This window comes from Rhagoletis pomonella, unplaced genomic scaffold (genome assembly GCF_013731165.1).
Source record: "Rhagoletis pomonella isolate Grant_MI unplaced genomic scaffold, Rhpom_1.0 Rhpom_scaffold_00011, whole genome shotgun sequence".
Lineage (NCBI taxonomy): Eukaryota > Metazoa > Arthropoda > Insecta > Diptera > Tephritidae > Rhagoletis > Rhagoletis pomonella.
The window spans coordinates 11,689,818-11,711,071 of record NW_023458565.1 but is presented as its reverse complement, the minus strand read 5'-3'; the positions used below and the strand labels follow the sequence as shown (position 1 = coordinate 11,711,071).

Sequence of the window (21,254 nt, the reverse complement as noted above, 5' to 3'; positions counted from 1 at the left end):
ATTTCCAATAGTGTTATGGTTTTGAAATCGACTCGGCAGAATCGCCAAACGACAATATTTATGTTAGCGTGTTAATATATAGATAATAAAAAAATATGCATAACGGCCCCTGGTTATACAAAATTATATTTTAAACAAATGCACAAATTGCCAACTATTCAAAAAATCACAACTAGGCATCTGGCTTGGCTATATTTGCTTATTTAACTTATGGCGCCACCACCGCACAAGGTACCGAACGACAAAGCGAACACCAAGCAACAATTTTAATTTAATCGCCTTTAATGAACATTAAATAAATTTACGATTTGCTTGCTGGCCGCGCAAGCAATTTGAACTTAATTTGACACAATATTTAAAACAAACACAAATATTGAATTTTGTTTGTTTTTTTAGAGCATTTTCGCATCCACGCGATCAAATTAATTCGGTGTTTTGAAGGCCTAAAAGATTTTCTTGTGGCAATTTGCTAACTTTCAATCAGTGAATATGTACTTAACAAACAAATAGCGCATCTTAATTTTGAATGTGTTTTAGGTTTTCGTGATTGCGTTCAGTCAATGCCGTATCAGCGAAAAAATATTATCATTGAGTATGTACATACTCGTAAAGTAGACACATAAATAAATATTAGTCATTATTGCATTGATTTATGTTTATACAACGCATTGCATTTATTCTTGTCATTTGCACTTGTGCATGATAATTAATAGTAAATAATTGCATATGGCTCATCACACATTTTCATGGTTGTGAAAAATATACAATTCACTTTTTTTTTTGGTAACCTTGACAGTGATTACTTCACACTTTTTCTCCAATTTTTCTGTGTGAGCATATTTAAGTATTTTGCCTTACATGATTTTACTTGACGATCAAAGGTAACATTTCAAATGATAAGCGTCCTTTTTTATTGGCTATTTTTTAATCTACACATTCATAGAATTTGTTGCGTGCGGGTGGTGGCATCTATTAGTCAGCGTAAACAAGCACTCACTATTTACCAACATTTAATATTTGCTTGAAATCAGATTTCTACACTGATTTCTTGCACTGTGTTTATTTAAATGTTTACTCTTGTACATGTAATAAAATGTTGATAAGCATTACACTGTGATTACACACAATTCGTGGGAATTATTTGTTTAGTTAAAAATATTTAATTAATTTAGTGTATGTAAATATATATATATATGTGTGAAAGTGTATGACTCAGATAATAAAGACAATAAAGACGCACCGGACGGATCGAACTAAGTTAAAATGAAGCTCCCTCATTTATGAAGTGTTTTCAAGCATATTTGCTCTACGCTTAGTGCTAGTCTTTCTTAATGAAAATAATTTAATACAACAATGGAAAGAATGAAAATCAGCGCTTTGTTGAAGAAAAAACAGGTATTTTCATAATCGTATTTCTTGTTCTCAAATCCATACTTACTTAAAGTCGTTACAAAAAAGTCGCTTTATAATTACTAAAGCAATTTCAGGCAGCTACACTTAGACCGTTCCCCTCTATAAGTGTTTTATTTTGAGTTAAACCAGAGTCTGAGAACGAGTTCCATTTCTGGTTTAGTTATGCATGAGAACAAAACGTTATGTCAAGAACGTTCCCACAAAGAGCCAAACGGGAACAAAAGTAATGAAAGCAGTTTGAAGGGGAACAAAGTGAGAACAAAAGCTTGTGGAACGTTTCCATAAAGAACAGAATGCAAATAAAACTCTCGGGAATGTTCTTATGAATAACAGAATGAGAACGAAACTTTCGTTAACGTTTGCAATGAGAATACATTAAGAACGAAAGTATTGAGGAAACGTTTTTAAGGAGGAACAATTAAGAACAAAAGTCTGGGGAACGTTCCACTAGAGAACAAAACCAGAAAAAAAGTTTTGAGAACATAACGTTACGAATGAGAGGGGCGTCTGCGTGTTGGAACGAAAAATCGTTTCAGTGACAATCATGATTGTTAATTCCAAGCCAGTGGAAATCTGGATCATTCCAACTTCCAGATAATTTGTCATTAGGGTGAACTGTTCATTTATGGAGGAATTTTTTTTCATGTGCAAGAAAGTTCGTGTCTTAAGTCTTTCGTTTACTTTATTTGCATAATCATCTTTGAGTTCTATTTTGAGTAATTTTAATATTCAAATATTTCAAACTAATAGAACGCTATGATGAAAATTTTGTTCTCGCTTCCATTCTTGGCGAATAGTTCAGAGAAAATTTGTTCTCGTTTCGTTCGCTGTTAGAAAGTTCCTGAGACTTTAGTTCCCGTTTTGTTCTTTGCCAAAATATTCCGTAGACTTTTGTTCTCTTAGAAATATTCATGAAAGTATTGTTCGCATTCTGTTCTCTTTGGGAACGTTCCACAGTTTGTTCTTATATAATTCCCATTGAGAACGTCCTTTACAGTTTCTCAGTTGGAGTTTTTTTTTAAAGCGTTATTGGGAACAAAACTACGAGAACGACATTTAGTTTCGAACATAACTTTTGTTCTTGGTCCCTGGTTAAAACCGACTTTGCTCATAAAATACCTTGCTCCGAGCCCAAAATTAACTTTTGCTGCACATGAACAATAGGTAAGGTTAGTTCGTAACGCTTGGAGCGTAGATTGGTGTGTAGATTGATACCAAAAAGCTCACTGGGGTACAAACCACCTTGCTGAGGCTATGAACTTTGCCAAAGCTCTTACCTATTTCCACCTAAGAGATCTCTGTACCTCTCTCCTTGTGACATATAAGCCAAAGGGGAGCAAGTGACCCATGAGAGTTTATACTTACGAGGAATGAAGTGCGTTGCTGATAATAAGAAGATCCTGGTAATGCTGAAGGTTACACTGAATAGGAACTGTTTCAACGTAAATTGGCGACTAGATAGGTTTAATGTCTAAAAAACTCTGTACTATAGCTATTAGTATACCGACCGTGCCCTTTTCCCGAAGTACATTTTTTTTTGGCTACTCCCCCGACCTTGTGGGTAGTCATATGCTGAGATCTTGTCGTGTTGGCAAAACAGCTTTGTATTTCTTATCGAAAGTGGATGGGGTTGTAAAGAATAGTCAAAAATAATATTTGACGAGATTGCCGCCAACATATCTGGTATAACTGGAAAGTCCTAAGATTATACAAAAAGAGCTTCCTTAAGTTTTACGGTCGTAATAAATATAATATATTCGGTGGACGGTGTACTATCTTCGGAAAGAGTGCTTTTGATATACATATCTTTCTTTTTGTTTGCAAGTACCGTTGCGCCTTCCTTAGTGCATGTCGATGTCTGTCATTCCAGAACAGCTTACTGTATAGAACTCCTCCTCGACTATTTTGCCGCATTTTTGAAAATTAGGTTGGTATCATCTAAGTAGTTAAAAGGCTAAAAAGAGGTGGTAATTTGCACCAGGTTCTTAAAAGAAATAATCCAGTCGTAGCTGGTCCTAGCATCCTGCAGGAGAGTAGATGATGGACGACGATAACCAGAGAGTTGTCTATATATCTGGAGAGCTGCCATGGCTGGGGAATTGCAGAGTCATTTCAGTGGATATACTTACCGGGACGAATACAATTACAGGCCTTACTAAATGCTAATCCCAAAAAACAGACTTTCTTCTATTTAAAAATTTAATTAAAGTATTACAGTTCTAAATTCCACCACTGAGCCTCAGGCTAATCTAACACTCAGATAGTTAGGCTTGTAAGAAAACAAGATTCCTATCACATGAATCAATGATCAGAGAAATATACAAGTAAAATGAAAAACACGATGAACTGTAGGTACTTTGGACTAATTGTGAAGTACTCTTGGAAAGATGGGCCTCGTGTCAACTCAGCGTAGGCTGGACAATGGCAGGAACCTGTGCTGCTGCGGGTATTTCGGAGATAGTCTAGCGCTTCAAACACATACGCCTACAGTTTTACAAAGGACCAATGCGTATGCTCTAAGTGCACCCTTTGTCCAGTGGCAACCACTTTAACCTAACATAACCTAAACTAGGTTCGCCAAACTTGACTTAAATGGTGGCTCAAGAGTTCTACTCCCATACAGAATGGTATAGAGGTTATAGTGAAAACTAATATTCATTTGACATCGAAATTAAAAAAAAAAAATCCACTAATCCGCAACAATTTTAGTATCACGATTTCTATTTCTTTATTTGGAGTATTTTAATTCGATTTATTTTGGCATTGATTTGTGATCAAATGAATTATGAGATTAGACATTTGCATTTGTAAGAAATAAGTGCTTTCGTTTCTCTAAGCCAGACTGATCGGCATCAAGGCGTGGCCGGATACTGCTATTATTATTGTATGTATGTATGTATAGTTAGTGTGTACACTCACAGAACTCTTATCTAAAATATACTCTTGCTTTTTTGAAGTGAAAGAACCTTTTAATAATGAGATTAAAAAGTCGTCGAAGTAAGTATGAAATGCTTTTATAAAGAGCCTAGATTCCGTCATCATTATAAAGTGAAAACGCATCACTTAGCTTATCATTATACTATATTTATCTTTTAATAGTCATAAATGCTGCTGAAAGCCATTTAATTCAAGCATTCAGAGGCACCCGTCTTCCAATAGCCACTCTCGCCACTAAGCTGTTGTGACAATGCCCCTGCATTTTATTCAAGCGCATATTTACATTTATTTATGTTAAACAAGTGCCTGTGTTGTACAGAAAGATATGTAAATAAATATTTGTATTCATATATGCTTTAGGGTGGCCCAAAAATCAATTTGAAGAGTTAAAGTCGGAATTTCAATGCTCTCACCATCTAGGATGGTTCTAGATCGAAAAAATATACCATGTGTTTTTTTTTTTTAATACAAAATATTTAGAAGCGCTCGAAGTTTTTAGGGTTTTAGGGAACCAATAAAAAATTTAACACTAAAATTTGAGTCTCTTTCTTTCTTGAAGATTTTTAAGGATTCTTTATTATTTCTACACAAAATTGTTTTTTTTTTCATATAAAATACATGTGAAACTTTGAGCACTTTGAGTGACTTCTAAATATTTTTTTTTGTGACTTCAAAGACAAAAAAGTGGGTATATTTTTCGATATTGGACAATACTAAGGGATGAGAGCATTTAAATTCGCACTTTGCTTTTTTCAAATGCTTTTCTGTACCACTCTAATGTTTAGATATTTAGATATCTTTCTTTACAGTACATGCTCTTGTTTAACATACATAAATAAATATATATAAATAGGGGGGGCCAAAGCTTTATAATTCCGACTTTACTTTATTTGGTCCACCCTAGTGTTCATTAATATTCTTCCGAGAAATCTGTATCTTAATAAAAGTCATGTTGTCATATCAAAAGTTAAATAAAAGATAAACGAAACGATAGCAAAAGTGATGGTGCCATGCTGCGAGTACTTTCCGTCACTGCTGTTGACATTTGGAATTCCCTATGCAGCTTTAGCAGATAAGCAGCTTTAATGGGTGAGCAGAAGTAGAAAAAAAACAGCATTTTCAAAGGAAAACATACAAATGTGTGAATCATTAACTTTGTTGATTATGTTATGTTAGCACAGAGCAGGGAGCCAAATGAAATTAATTATCATCAACGCCACTGCATCGGCGTGCTAAGCGCTAATCACAGCCATTTGCGAACTAATCAAACAAGCTTTTTGTCTTAGGTGTGGAGATAGCCATATAAACATGCATATGTACATATGTGTATAAGTGTTTATATACACGCGCTCAAATGCGATCTGTGCAAAAATCCGCATTGAAAACAGATGGAGAAAAAGCACGAAGCAAAGAACTGGTTATAGCTTTGTCTTTGAGCGCAAGTGTGGCAAGACAAATCGGTTTGTGAGGCTGCATACTAATGTGAATTAAAAAAAAAAAAAAGAACAAACAAAAATAACCGAGACACGCATGCTTTACTTCCTCTGAATTCAATGAATCACTTTTTTATTCTTGTGATTCTTTAAGGGACTCATCACATCTCAAGCAAATCACAACAAAATGCCCCGAACTCATAGCATTCTCAATCTGCTCTTTCATTTCAGCTGTGTTGAGTTGAAGTACAAGGAATCCATATAACAGTTATCTCTTTGTGTCCATCAGCGGCGCAGCAATCCAATCCAGTTCAGTTCAGTTCAGTCACCCACTGCGTATTTTGCACATTTTGCCACAGAGTAGTGTGAAATATTCTGCAGTGTTGCTGGTGCGGCACAAGCAGCTAAATATGCAGATAGCAACATCATATCGCAGCAGATCCAGTGACGAAGCACTCGACGAACATTTAAAGTTACAGCAACAGCAGCAACGTCAACAAGCAATGCCAATGGTAATGAATAATACACGTCGACATATAAGCGGCGTTCACAATATAGTCTTACCAGCAACACCACCACCACCACCGCCGCCATCAGAAGCCATGCGGTTGCGTACTGATTCGAATGCGACCAGCATTTATGTGATTGGCGCAGACGCAACGTCCAGCCACAATGGCCCTGTAACGGCTACCAGCAGCGTTACACAGTCGGATAGTAATCCAGCAACAATGGAACGTAAACAGCGCAATCGTTTATCCTGGGTGAATATGCGTCGATTTGGTGATGCTGATGATGCGACTGCGCTGCATGGTGAGCATGATGGTAGAAGCGCTGTGACTATAACTCCATCACCACAAACAACGCGCAGTTATATCTCTACAGTTTCCACAATGACAGCCACAACCGGCACAGGTGGTAGCGGTGGTGCTGGTGGTGGCAGTGGCACAATTAGGAGTAGAAGTGGCGGTCATATGGGTAATGGTAATGGCACATTAAGCGGTCGCACAACTGCCGCTTCGGGACGCATCAGCACTAGTGGTGCTACTACCATCAGCGGTAGCAACAATACACTAAACGATATAATATCCGATTATCATAGTCATGAGGCGGCTAGCACTAGTGATTTTCATTATTCCAACACTGTTGTGGCATCCACACCGCACATGAAGAATCTTTCGAGCAGTGGCAGCTTTAATATGACCAATGGCAGTACGGTGAAGTTGCTGCCGGTGACGGACGATGATTCCAATCAGCAGGTGAGTGAAGTTGACCAATGTTTATATTTCTTTGCATCTTACTTTAAGGCTGGCTTATCGATCGACTCTGTTGCTACGTATTCTACATACTACTAAGTATTTTGTGTACGTTATAGTGAATAAATATAAATATAGTGAGTAGTTCGAAGAAACAGGCATCAGTGTCCGAAAACCCTTCCGGAATACGGCAATAAATTCTGATCGCTTTCGTCTTAAAGTAGAGTTTGGAAGCTCTGAAGCCACATATTTTTAACCATTTTTTGTATACATAACCGTATACATAAACGTTTCCGGTTCTGACGATGTTTTTCAAATTTCCAGGGCAATTCTGGCTAAGATAGTTGAAAGTCTTTTGTAAGACAATTGAAAGACAATTGACAAATTAGTTCGAAAGACGTTTTTCATTTTAGCACGAATATCTTAGAAAAAAAGCTCCTTTGCCAACTTTCATAGTGAAAAGCTCTTTTGATAGGCAACACTTGTATATCATTTTGCTGGCGCTGCTCCAACAGTCGCAATGGCCGAGTGAGCAAAACACTGCCGTTCCATTCGAGAGGTCTGAGGTTCAAGTTTCTCGGCGGGCGGAATTTTCTGTGCATGTATTTTTTCTTTTTTAAATACATTTGCTTTTGATCTTTAGTTTTATTGTTTTAAAAAATTCATAATTTTTTTAATTTTATTTAATTTTTTGAAACATAAGTATTTTTTTGCTTTTTTAATTTAATTGTCTTAAAAAGAATTATTTAAATTGAGTTTAATATTAGCGAACTTATTTTATTTTATTCTAAGTAAAATTCCTTTTAAATTTTCAGTTTATTTTATTTAAAAAGAAAATATTTTTGTTTCAATTCCATTTGATTTTTATGTATATCTATATATTTTTTATAAGGAGATATATATTTTTATAAGGAGATAAGATATTTTTTATATTTTTTTTTATATTTTGTAATTTCATTGGTTTAAAAAGAAAAATATATATTTTTGTGTATGTCATTTATTATGTAGGAACTTATTTTATTTTTTCTTTTTTTTTTAATTAAATTTTCTTTGGAGTTTTGGCTTATTTTGTTTTAAGAAGGTTATATTTTTCGAAGTTCATTTAATTTTTAGTAACTTATTATATTTTTCTTTAGTTTAAATTTTTTTTAATTTAACTTTCTTTAACTTTTATGGCCTTATTCATCAAAAATAAAGTAGCTTTATAAAAGGTTTGTAAATTGAAAAATGTATGAAAACGTCAATTTATAAAGCTCTTCAAACCTACTTTATTTTTTATGAATAAGGCCATTAGATTATAGATATTTTTTTTAAAGATAAATAATTTTTAAAATTTCATTTACTTTTTAGAAACTATTTTACTTTTTTAAATTTAAATTTTAGTTTTTAAACTTTATGGGTTTAAAAAGAAAAATATATATTTTTCTAATTTCATTTAATTTTTTGAAAACTTATTGCTAAAAGAAAATGAGAATAACGCTAAGCTCTTCTCGTTAGCAGATCTTTCAAATAGTCTTTCGAAAGGCAGAAAAGAACTTCCAAGATAGTTGCCAGAATTGACTTTTGTTGCCATAATTGGCTTTTGTCTTTCGAAATACTGTGGTGAGTTGAAAGGCAGTTGCCAAAATAACCCCGTTAATGTCTCACAGTGTATGGACCGGTTGACCGTCCGACGTTTTTCACTTCCTATGCCGTTATGTACGTACCAAAACAGTTCAGTTAAGATATTTTAAAATATTACCTTCCTGAATTCATATATACGATTATTATGCCCAAATTTTTAGAGAGAAGCTTAAAGCTTAAACAGACGGCAGCGTTGATCCGGACTATCTCTGACTTAACCCGGATCAACTGCAGTAAATTCCCGAGTTGATCCGGATTAACCCTGCCGTCTGTTTACGCTTTTAGAGAAAGAACATTTGATCAGACCTATCTTTACATGCCCACAAAATTGTCTCGATATTTGGCGATTAAAAACAACTCTCTCAATCAAACTGTCCAAATCGTCCCTGAAATGCTCTTCTTAAAAGTCTGAATCGCTTTGTTGGGTATAGGAGATGTTCGATTGGAGTTACGGATCTTAAAGAATGTCACTATAACTTGTGTCAATAGTTCTGTGCCCGTTCGTTCCCCCGAAATATGTAAATCTCGTGTTTGGCTCAGGGAGCCTCATAAAGCTCCATTTTCTTCATTCTTTCGTTCCCGAAAGTTTCTAGTTTACTTAAACATATTTATGTACACATGTATGTGTTGGTAGTCGATATAATCAATACCGCCGATACAAATGTGAGCAAATCAATTGAGCGCTAATAAAACTCTAACAAAAAGCTCGAATGCTCACTAAAAAGGCGCGGGTGGCCGATAGCAGTAAAGTGCATTGCTAATCATCACGCCAGCCTAGGCGCTTACATAAGCGTTTACGATTTCATAGCTCATAGATATAGCATACAGAGAGGAAGCGTGAATAAATGCAGATGCACACGCGCGGTACAGGTGCGCGATAGTAAATCAAATGCTGTGAGCACACGCAAATGATAGCGTTGCACAGTGATGCAAAACTGAAATTTACTCAATTCATAATACATACATATGTAGTCCAGATGAAAGCTAATAAAATTTAGAAGAGAATTGTTGATACCGATTTTGAATTTTTATTTGTATATGTTATTAAGCGTAAAGTGCTAAAAACAAGTTGAAAATAATTGTAGGCTTTCTCCAAGTAAAAACAAAAATCATAAAAAAACTAGAAATGTTATAAATTTTTTTTTTACCAAAATATTTTTTTTAAATTTTTTTTAATTTTTAGAAAAGTTCTAGTTGAGCAGTTTTTAGGCTTACTAATTTTTAGTAGTTAATAAAGCGAAAGTTTCGAGTGGCTAAGAATTCGTTTTGATTTTTAAAGTATGTATATATTTTTTTTGGCGGTGTTAAGCATTTTTTTTATAAATGCATACATAAAGTGTGCTCGAAAAGTCAGCAAAAAAAGGTATTAAAAATCAAGCCACTTAAAGTTCGCACTTTATGGCATTAAAACTTATTTGCCTATTAAATTCTTAGCTAAAATTTTTCTAAAAGTTCGCAAAAAAATTTCAATTGTGGGGATTTTTTTTTTATAAATTTAACATAACATTTTCGAATTATTTTTTATTATGTATTATGTAACATTTATTAACAGAAACACGAGAATAAATTTTCTTTAAAATTGCTACTTTCTCTGCACTCTGCACTAAAAAATGTAATATTAACAAATAAAAATTCGAAAATCGGGCTCAACAAGTGTCTTCTAAAGTTTATTAGCTTTCATCTAAAATAAGCTTATCAAATCGGTTCAAATATGCAGGCTCTGAACTGTTTATAACAGTAAATTCCAGTTTTGTACCACTGTACGTTGGTAGCACATAAAAATGATAATATAATTCAGACAAACGCTCAAACAAAGCGTAGAAAAAAAACCCACTTTGTAAAGATATAAAAATAAACACCGTTAAAATGCAAATAATTGAAATGACGTGAATTGTTTAGCTGAAATGCGATATTGGCGACGCACGAAACGCGATGATACGAGTACATATGTACATATATGCAGCGCAAGCAGCCGCGGCAGAGGCTGAGGGCGGCTACGACAGCGGCTTGGTGTGTGCGCGATCTTGCGGATGTGTTGCTATGCGGTGGCAGTGGGGATTTTAATAGCCGCCTGCCAGCCAGTGATTCTAAGGGGTGGTTGGTGTGGTTTTTGCGGTAATGGTTTCCATTACAATTTATATACACGAAATCTCAAATTCTACGGAAATGTGGGATTGTGTTTTACATAAACGCATTACTTACCTACATTCAAATAAATTTTACATGCCTCAACACATACTTGCATACAAATATACAAATGCATTTGTAGTTGGGTTTACTTAAGTGTCATCTTTATTGACTTTAAATATTTTGTCTTTTTTCATTTTTGTTTTTGTTTTGCCATTTGCATTTTTTGTTTGGCGTCATTGTTCTTTCGCTTATTGTTTATAAGTAGTTTGATATTTCAATTTTAATTGCACAATAATTTGTTTATTTATATGTTCATGGCGGCGGCTTTGCATTGCCATAGGAAATTGTGAAGGTAGTTTTTACGTCATTTCGAGATAATCTCAGCAAAGTAGTAATAATTAGCCGCAGGCTTTCGTGGCAATAGCATGGTGAGAAAAAAATTCGTATTTCGAAATATAACTAATGCAAAAATGCAGTAATAAAAATTTGGGATGCTGAAAAATGATTGCCATATTTAGGAAATAATTGAAATTTATGCAATTCCCTATGATTATAAAATTTTTCCCATGATGTTTTTGATATTTGAAATGATGTCTTTTAATGGTTTTTTAGGTCAAAATATTTAAACAATTTTTTATTATATTTTTTTTTGTTTTATCTTATGCTTTTTTACTGAGAATGTATAAAAAAATATAATTCAGAAAACAATTTTGGTAGGCATAACTCAAGAACGGCTCTAGGGATCTGCTTCGCTTTAATTTTCATTTGTGTCTTTCTGTCTGTAGAATGAATGTAAGGGGGAAAAATAGATCACTGATGTTGCCACATATTTCAAATATAAAAAAATGATTAAATTTACATACGCCGCAATAATGTACTTTACTGAGAATTTATAAACAAATTTAATAAAAAAAAATCAATAGGGTTGCCCACACTCTAAAAAATCTTTATATATAAAAATGAATTGTAGCTCGTGTGTTATCGCATAACTCAAGAACGGCTCAACGGGGTTGCTTTGTTTTTATTTCATTTTGTTTCTCTTTATCTGTAGAAGGTTTGCAAAGAAAAATTTAAAAACCGGTGTTGCCAGATATATGAAATATCAAAAAAACAAAAAAATGAAATGAAAAAAACCGCAGTAGTTATATTTCACTGAGAATGCATAACAAATTTAATATAGAAACAAATTTTGATAAGGTTGCCACCATTCGATAAAATCTTTATATATGAAAATATATTGCTGTATCAAAAAGAAAACTTAATTCAAATAAGCTGCAATAATGCTATTCCACTGCGAATGTATGAAAACATTTAAAACAGAAAAAATTTGCATAGGGTTGCCAGCATTCGAATAAAATCTCATGTCACGGTGTTTGTGGTCAGCTGCTCCGAAACGACTTGACCGATTTGTATGACATTTTTTGTATATATTTGGAAATATATGAAATCAATCGAAAAATGGAAAACCGAATTTTTCATGCCGCATATCTCTGGAAGTATTCATGGTAGAGTACTGGAGCTTGGTAGGGATATATATGCAATCAATCGCTTACACTTGGAGAAAAATTTGAGCTATTGAAAGAGGGGGCGTGGCATCTCCTATACGAAATTAATCGCATACTCATAAAAAAAATTTATGTTATTGGAAAAGGGGCGTGGCTCTCATACATGTTCATTGTAGTCAAATATTCTACTCTACTCAAATAAACCGAATTTTTCATACTGCACATCTCTGGAAGTGTTCATGGTTGAGTATTCGAACATACTACTACATACATACTAGAACAACGATACTCCCCAATTTTTAGATTGCTATCACCTATACCATACAGTTTCAAGGACAGATTCACCATCGAACCTGATCATTGTTGCTGCCAGGGGGTGCTTGGGAAAAAGTTCTTGAAATTTATTTCGTTGTGCGATTAACCGTGCTGTGAAACGCCAGATCATTGGAGAATTTCAAGAACTCCTTCACTAAAATACACTTTCGCGACAACCACCAAACCGTAATATTAGCAGATAAATGTTTCACTGGAAATAGTGAACGTGAATTGTTGGTGAAAACGTTGGACCAAAATATTTCAGTAAAAAAATTAAATTTGGGCGGGACGAAGTTCGCCGGGTGTGCGAGTTTGTTATAAAAATAACGTATATTCGTTAATAAAAACCATATAAATCCAAGATTCAATCTTTGTGCAACATTTAAAAAAAAAATAAATAAAATTTCCGCATTTTAATTCGAGCAATCCTAATACCAGGATAATTGTAGAAACAAATTACAGCTAGTAAATCTGTAAAGAACGAAACTGAACTTCGGATTTTGTAAAAGCGAGAATAAACTCAAACTAGTTTTAATTGAACTCAATTAAAACCGATTGCGATTAATTCAAAGCTGTCAAGTAAAGAGCAGACACACATCTATGTACATACATACATGCTTAAATTTGTGCAGTTACATACTATATTTACCTAAGTACTCAGTCCAATGCATTCAAACACATGTAATGCCAGCAAGAAAATCAAAGTTCATCCAACAAACATGAATTTGGATATGTGTCTGAGCTAAATATAGATAAAGCGCGCAAAACTTGCTTGCTTGCATACATACATACCTACGTGTGTATGTATAAATGTATACCCATAAATAAAGTGGCGTAAATGCAGACGTGCTCCACAAGCGGCTTACGAGTAAATAAGTTATGAATTTGTTGATTGCTGTTGACTGCTGACTTGTTGGCTGGTGGCGGGTGACAAATGATTGCAGTATTTACATAAACATGCGTATCATTTATTTTTTTTTGTCTTGTTGTAGCGTTGCATATTTGTACATTCATTTGTAATGCAGGCAATTGCAATTGAATAATTAGCTGCGCCAATTAAAGACCATAACATTTCAATTAGTTGCTACTGTAGGGCAGTAAAAAAGCAAGCTTGTGTCTTTAGTTCTTTATATGAATGCACATGTGTACACATGTATGTACATATGTATTTAGATGATTACAATTGAATTGAAATGCATGCAGTGCGAAATAAAAGGAATGCGTAGTTAGGCGCAACAAAATATGATTTAACAGTTCAATACCTTTTTGAAATGGTGCTGCTAATCGGAAGCGTATCTCAAAACATTTGATTTCGCTTCCTCAGAAATTTCTATTGCTGATTTTCATTCACAAACCGTGAACAACACTCGCGTCAATATAAAATATCAAGATTGTTTGACATCCAGTTTATGAAAAAGTAGTAGATAGTTTTTGAACATAAAATCGCCTAAATGATTAAATCAGTGCTAGCTAGGGATGCCGAAAAAACATCAATGCATCGAACAAAATCGAAATTTTCAGCGATATTTTTGCCGTTGATTTTTAAGAATTTTTTTCGCTATGGATTGCGTATTTTCTTTCATATAAAAGAAACTGTGTTCATTGCGTTAGATGAAAAGTGCGCAAAACATCAGGGTAAGCATACACAAATTTAAACATATGTACATACGTAAGTCTCAACACAGCGCAACGGCATGCCTTCCAAACAGAAAAAGTACTAGCACAGCAACTTTTGCAGCCTAAATGTATGCAATGTATTATATTGACTAGCAGTATAAATATTTCTTACCGAAGCTGTATATAGTTACGATTGTTGCCTGTATTTAGGCATACAATATGTATGTTTATGAATAGTTGCGATCATTTGGTGTACGATCGACTTTTAGCGACATTCGCCTTAGATTATAAATTAATTACAAATACTTAAAGTAATTCATATGAAGATGATTTAGTAGAGAGCGAATAAGCAATTTAAATGAGCATATAACTTCTTTGAATACATACATTTCTTGTACATATAAATAAAACTGTGAAACTAAGTTCGCTTCTTAAGTCTTTCGTTTTTTGTGTGCGAATTTATTTTTGGTTAAGCAAAAAACAAACAGCAAACTGGATCCATATGTAAAATAACCTGTTTCAATTTGTATATCAGCCCTGTTTCTTTGGTTTATTTAATGTTTAATATTTTTTTTTTTTATAAAAGTTTTTTTTTATAAAAGTGGCTAAATCCACAGTTCAAACTTTGTGCAATAATTATACAAATTCAACGAATTTTCACCAAAAATTTTAACAAATGCAATTTTAGTATAATAAAGTGCAAGTTTCAAGTGGCTACAAAATACCGTTGATTTTTAATCTTTTTATTTTTTGCTGACGGTGTCACGCATTTTTTCCATACAAAGTATGCTCGAATTTTTTTTTATGAAAGGGAACGCCTAGAACCGCTTGAAACTTGCAGTATATGGCGATAAAATTGAATACCAAAAAATTGTCTAAAAATTCTGTATACGAAATTTGACATTATGGTGAAAATTTGTTGAATTTTTATAATTTTCGTACAATGTTTAAAATGCCGATTTATATGGTGTTTGTTGTATCGCTAGCTAGACTTTTATAAAAAGATATTAAAAACTTATTAAACCAAAGAAATAAAGAAAAAACTGGTGAAAATAAGGCGAGACTATTATACATGCATACATAAAATGAATGTAAATGTACAAGCAGTTAGCCGTATATAGATATCTTTCCAGATAAAGATACTTGCGCAATTTTGTTAAAGCAAATTATCTTGACTTAGCACTTTTTGGATTGAAATGGTTAATAACTCGGGCTTATTGCTACTTTAAGCGATTAGCTACTCAGTTTGGCAGTTTGGATTCTAATGAAATTTTTCATTTAATATACAGAAATATTTGCTACCAGATGCTACTAAATTTGTTTAGATTTCTGTGTATTGTGTAGCACAAGGTACGCCAAACTACTAACTACATACATATTAATAGCAAAAATACAAACAGCAGCTCCATTAAAGTAAAAGTATTCCGCTTCACTGAAATGCCTTATTGATTGTTGCTACACATTTTGCTTTACCCTCTTTCGATTATTTGATTTTCAAGGCAACACTTGAGCGCACAACAACTATTAGTTCGTACATACATACATAGGCACACATATACATACATACACATATGTATATAGAAATATTGTTAAGCAAGTGGCGCCAGCGCAATAAATTGCAGCAAAAAATTGAGAAAATAACTTAACAAAACCAAGCATATGTATGTATGTACATATGTACATATGTAGGTAGATATATATGTATATTTATCTTTTCAACAGCAATCTCTTTAAAATACATATTTTGTTTTAAATTCGCTAAACATTCGATAAAGCTGATCGATTTAATCACATCGCCCCCTTACTAAGCCGGTAATTATAATTCAAATACAAGCGTTCATAGCGTAAGTTGCAGAAAAAAAACATACTATACATGCTATTTATACTATAAATGGTATATAAAATATTCGTTAAGAAATTAAAAAAATTAAAAAATAGTTTTGATACTTAATTTGTGTTGTATAATGCAATTTAGCTACACACTTGGATGAGTAATCTGCGGACTGCGCTACTTTTTTTGTATACATATTAATCACTAAAGCTACATACATATACGAATGTATGTATGTATGTATGTATCTGATTGTAAAGTTCGTCTGCCTTTTGCCAGCCTTACTTGCGCTGATTATTTAAAGCATATACATATTTTTCTAGTTTTTTTTTTCATATTTGTTTTGGCCAGCGTTAAGACCCCAGTTACTTCATTGACTTTGTGATTTTCGTAAGCACAGAGCTCGAGGGAGTATTCGCTTTGAGTGGCCCAAACAGCGAGTGGTACGAGTTAAAAAATAAGGTAAATAGTGAATAAATAACGGCAGCACAAGTGCGATTGGCATGCGCTCAGCGGGAGCTGTTTTTGTTATCGCTTTGTCAAAATTAGTACTGCAAAAAAAAACTGAACATTCGCTGAAACTGAAATTGATTGATAGAAATAGATGTAGTTGGTTTTTATTGATTTTGGCAGCGCTTAGCGTTAGCATTGGCGCGTGCTACTTAGGAACTGTAGGAATTTATTTTCTTTGTATATATGCACATTAAACTGTAGCAGAAAAAAAGTACACCTACGAATGTAAAGTATTTTTGCAAGGCAATTTTGAAATTTTGTTGTTTTATAGCCGAAAGTAGGGGTTGCCTTTTACATTTTTCGCCCTATCTTCGGCATTTACAGTCGGATCGTTAAGTATGGCATATCTATGTTCTTGTTCCAAAGTTCATTGTCCCCAAGTACCTCATTCTAGGACTTACCCACTAGATTTCAGTTCTTATTAGCCTAACGTACCACCTTAATGCCAGCCAATTAAAGCTCAACAAAAATCATTACACTTTTTGCTAAGAAAGTATTTCGATTATTCCAGTTGAACTATTAATTATTATTAAAAGAAGCTTTTTATTGCCGAATGTATGATGTAGGTATGATCGAAAAATTTAAAAAGGCAACTCCTAGGTTCGGCAAAAAGAAAAAAGTAAGTGCGCCTGGGCCACACTGGAGAAGTGAAACTTACTTTACATATCTAGCTTGTCTCATAACCAAAATACATACATACATATGTACATACATCTGCTTTTGCTTAAGGTTATATTTTTTGTCTTTTTCCTATCTAGATCCCTACCTCTACCCCTGTTCGTTCTAATGACATTTATGTTATTCTGTTTTAATTTATCCTAATTTTTATCTTAATACTCCATCGATAACAAAATCGATAGTAACATCCAACAAAATACCTTTAACAAAACTAATAAAAATATCGATAACAAAACCGATAAAAAATTCGAAAAAAATTTGGATAGCAAAATCGATAATAATATTGGTAGCAAAATCGATTATAAAATAACAATATCGATAACATAATCGTTAAAAGTATCGATAACTAAATCGATAAAAATATCGATAACAAAATCCATAAAAATATTATATAGACAAGTTCCGAAGATATCGATAGCAAAATCGGTAACAATATCGATAACAAAACCGATAAAAATATCGATTGTTTTATCGATGAGACCCGAGATTCCCGAAAATCTCTAAAATCCCAAATAGTTTACACATTGAGTCTCTGGGTCTCCATCTATATTCTTTTCTCTATAATTACCCTTATTTTAATCTTTCTTCCTCTATCTTCATCTTCACTTTTATCGGTATCTTCATTCTCATCTTTTTCTTTATTTTTACTTTTATGTTTATCATTTTCTTCTTCTACATATTCCCCTTCACCTTTGCCCTTATATAAGTATGTAAAGTGTTTAAATTTACTTTGATCTTCATTTTTGCCTTTATCTTTACGCATCTTTGTTTTTATTTTTATTTTTACCTTTGCCTTTATCCTTTTCTTTATCTACATATGTACGTAGTCACTTTTATTTTCATTCATGTATTGGTCTTTTTCTATTCTTTAACCTTTTATTAGCATTTTTTTGTTAAATTAAAACCATCTGCATACACACAAGAAGCACTTGTTTTAGCCCCAACCATTTTTGTTGCACCATTTCCGTTGCACCATTTCCGTGTGCAATTTCCGTTGAATTCGCCAATTTACCCCCAACCAACCAACCGCCGCTAAAGAAGTTTCACTTCAAAAAAATTGCCTTTGAAGCTTAGGGGTGTACGGCGAACTTTGTTTGTTTTATTTTAAGGTGGTATGATCTAATATTGAAAATATACATATTTGGGTAAGTGACGGATTTCTTATTCGAAAACTTTGGTCAGGAAAGCTAAGAATTTTATTTTTCGCCAAAAAATATTTTGTTTGTTTGTTTATAAAATGACATTTGTTGTTGCGATAGAATCGCATAGATGTGTGCCTACTTGCGTGTCAAATTAAAAAATTATACTAGCGAGTATACAGTTAGCTATTGGTACTAATAGTTTTAAATATTGTATTATTTTTATAATTTTCTGGAATCATGGGAAAGATATATTTTTGTACAAGAATTCAATGTACAGTTGGTGTACCACAACAACCAATTTCAATGACACTTTTTTTGAAACCTATAATAAAAGTAAAAAAATTTGATTTAACTTCCTCATTTTTTCTAAAATAAATTAAAAACAAATAAAAGTATATAACAAATGACTAAGTGGCCATCAGGAGTGGTTTTTTCAGAGATAGTTGTCTAGAGTTCTAGCTTTAATTTAAGCCAGGAAGGTTCTATCACCTTTTGTTTCTTTGCTAGAGCTTTTGAAATATTGCAAAAAAACGCGAATTTTTGACACTTTGACCACTTTTTCTTTCAAAATCTGGAGCTGATGGAAATTTTATGCTCATGGATTCGTAATCAGTACAAAAAGTCTATCAAAAATAGCTTTAACATTTGCCGTGCCAAAATTTGTTTCTATTTTTGCTGGGCTGTGTTATCAATTAAAAATGAGCAAAAATTCAGGTTGGTTATCTATCTCGCTCATGGGTTGCTCACGTTGCCCAGGGCACGCAAGCGGGCGCGCAAGAGCTGCAATTGAGTATACATATGTAGTCGAGCCACTGTAATAGCCTACTCGAAGCCGAACTATACTTTATTGAGCAAAAAATAGTATTTGACATATGCATCTATCCCATGATTTTATATGCATACATATGTGGATACAATGAACTAAATTCGGAACTTGTAAAATGTGAATCTCGTGAAATTTCGAGGGTTAATTAACCCGAAAATTTAAAACTATGCCAAAAATAGTCCAAACGTGCAGTCATTTACTTTTTTTTTTAAAGAACCATTCAAGGCTATAAATTCTGAATGGCAAACCCAAAACAATTAATTTTCCAAGTTGACATGTAAAAGCTTAAATTCTATAAAAAAAAGGCATTCAAATAGCTATGCATTTGTTGTAGCATTTACGCATAAATAGAACTACATACATACGTACATACATATGTAGGTCTATTCAGAAGGTACACACTTACAGACCTTGATCATTTGAAAACGACCACTGGCAGCTTATAACGGTGGTTGTTGTCAATGCAGGCGATTTTTTACTATCGAGTATTTCAATAAAATTCCGCTTTATTGCTATACATTCGCATTTGATATTTGTTTCTGGCTATATAAGTGTGGTCAAAAATGAATGAGGTAACAATGAAATGCGACACTGCCATACATTGCCAACGTTCCCTTTAATGACGACTATTTTTGATACACATAGATATGTATGCACGTGCATATGTATATATGTACAATGCTATCATGCTTCTTTTCAAAGCTTTTCTACATTTTTGCTACGCTCTGTGATTTACTTGCAACATATGGTATCACATAAATATACATACCTATGTATGTACATTTATGAATGTATATATGCAGATGTATATATGAATGTATATGTATAGTTTTTCTTAACAGATAGTCTTAAATGAATTGTTGTAGGAAATTAGAGTGTGAAACTACTGGACATCGAATATCGTGCGATGCCAACTGTTGTACGCAGGTTGCTAAAGAAATGTACCCACATACATACATACATACGCCTGTATTTTTTGCGTTTTGTGTTGACGTGTTGTTGTACGTGGGTATGCATGTATTACAAGAGTTGTACGAAGTTGTCGTTTACCGCAACTATGCATATCACACCTTTAGAAGTGAGCCAAATATGCGAATACATTTGTACATAATTACATAACATCAGCTAGTCAATTTTCACTTTTTGTTAGTCATACGCCCCGGCAAACCAAAAGCAATTGGTAGCAAGTAATAATGGTTTTTGAGTTCTACATAATTTCAAATTGTATTGCAATTTTTGTGTGCCACATACACTTGCAGTATATGTAATTACGGTTACCATATTTATGCGAGCCGAAATACGTTCGACAATTTGTTGATAGGAAAGCAAATGAGCAGCACGTTATGTATTGTGGAAAGATTTTCCGTCGATACATCACACTCTTACCTTGTCGGAAACACAAACAACCAAAAAGAAGTTAAAGATATAGATTCTGTCTTGCGAGATACCCCACTCCAGGGATGAAAAATGGAAATTTCAGATTGTACCTAATATCATAAAATAAATGTACCTAAATGAGACAGATTGTACCTAAATAAAGTTACATCATTCATTTGTAGTTTTTTTATAAATTTTATTTAAAACATGAATACTAAGGATGGATGTATTTTAAACATGATTCGATTTTATTTTTTAACTGAGCCTATATCTATAGACTATAGTCTAATGGGAATCGGAGAAGCGTTGTTTTTGTCTAATTTTGACTACTGAAAAATATTGGCGAAAACGCACTTTGCGAAGTATACTTATTTATCCAGCAACAACACGAAAAGTCTGCTAATTTATCCGATTCCTTTTCATAGGTGCAACAAGTCTAGAGAAAATAATCAAATTGCCGTAAGTAACTTCGAAAGCATTTTAAATATATTTCCAGAAATCAAAAAGCGAATATGGGTCAATAATAATAATTGTACCTAAAATCTACTGACTGTACCTAATGTACCTTTAAGTCATCAAACGTCGGAAAAAGGTACAATTGTATCTACTTTTTCATCCCTGCCCCACTCCCTTGGGATATAAGAGAGACTTCTCCTTGATG

At 33.4% G+C, this 21,254-nt stretch overlaps 1 protein-coding gene across 2 annotated transcripts in view; it reads left to right on the top strand.

The window, feature by feature from the left end:
• LOC118746615 (sodium-dependent nutrient amino acid transporter 1) overlaps positions 1 to 21,254 on the top strand; it is a 176,797-nt gene that overhangs the window by 93,968 nt on the left and 61,575 nt on the right. For both annotated transcript variants that reach the window (XM_036480464.1, XM_036480465.1), the window contains exon 2: positions 6,015 to 7,039. In XM_036480464.1, the coding sequence (XP_036336357.1) occupies positions 6,194 to 7,039 (846 nt within the window). In that variant the 5' untranslated portion in view covers positions 6,015 to 6,193. The remainder of the gene's footprint in view (positions 1 to 6,014; positions 7,040 to 21,254) is intronic.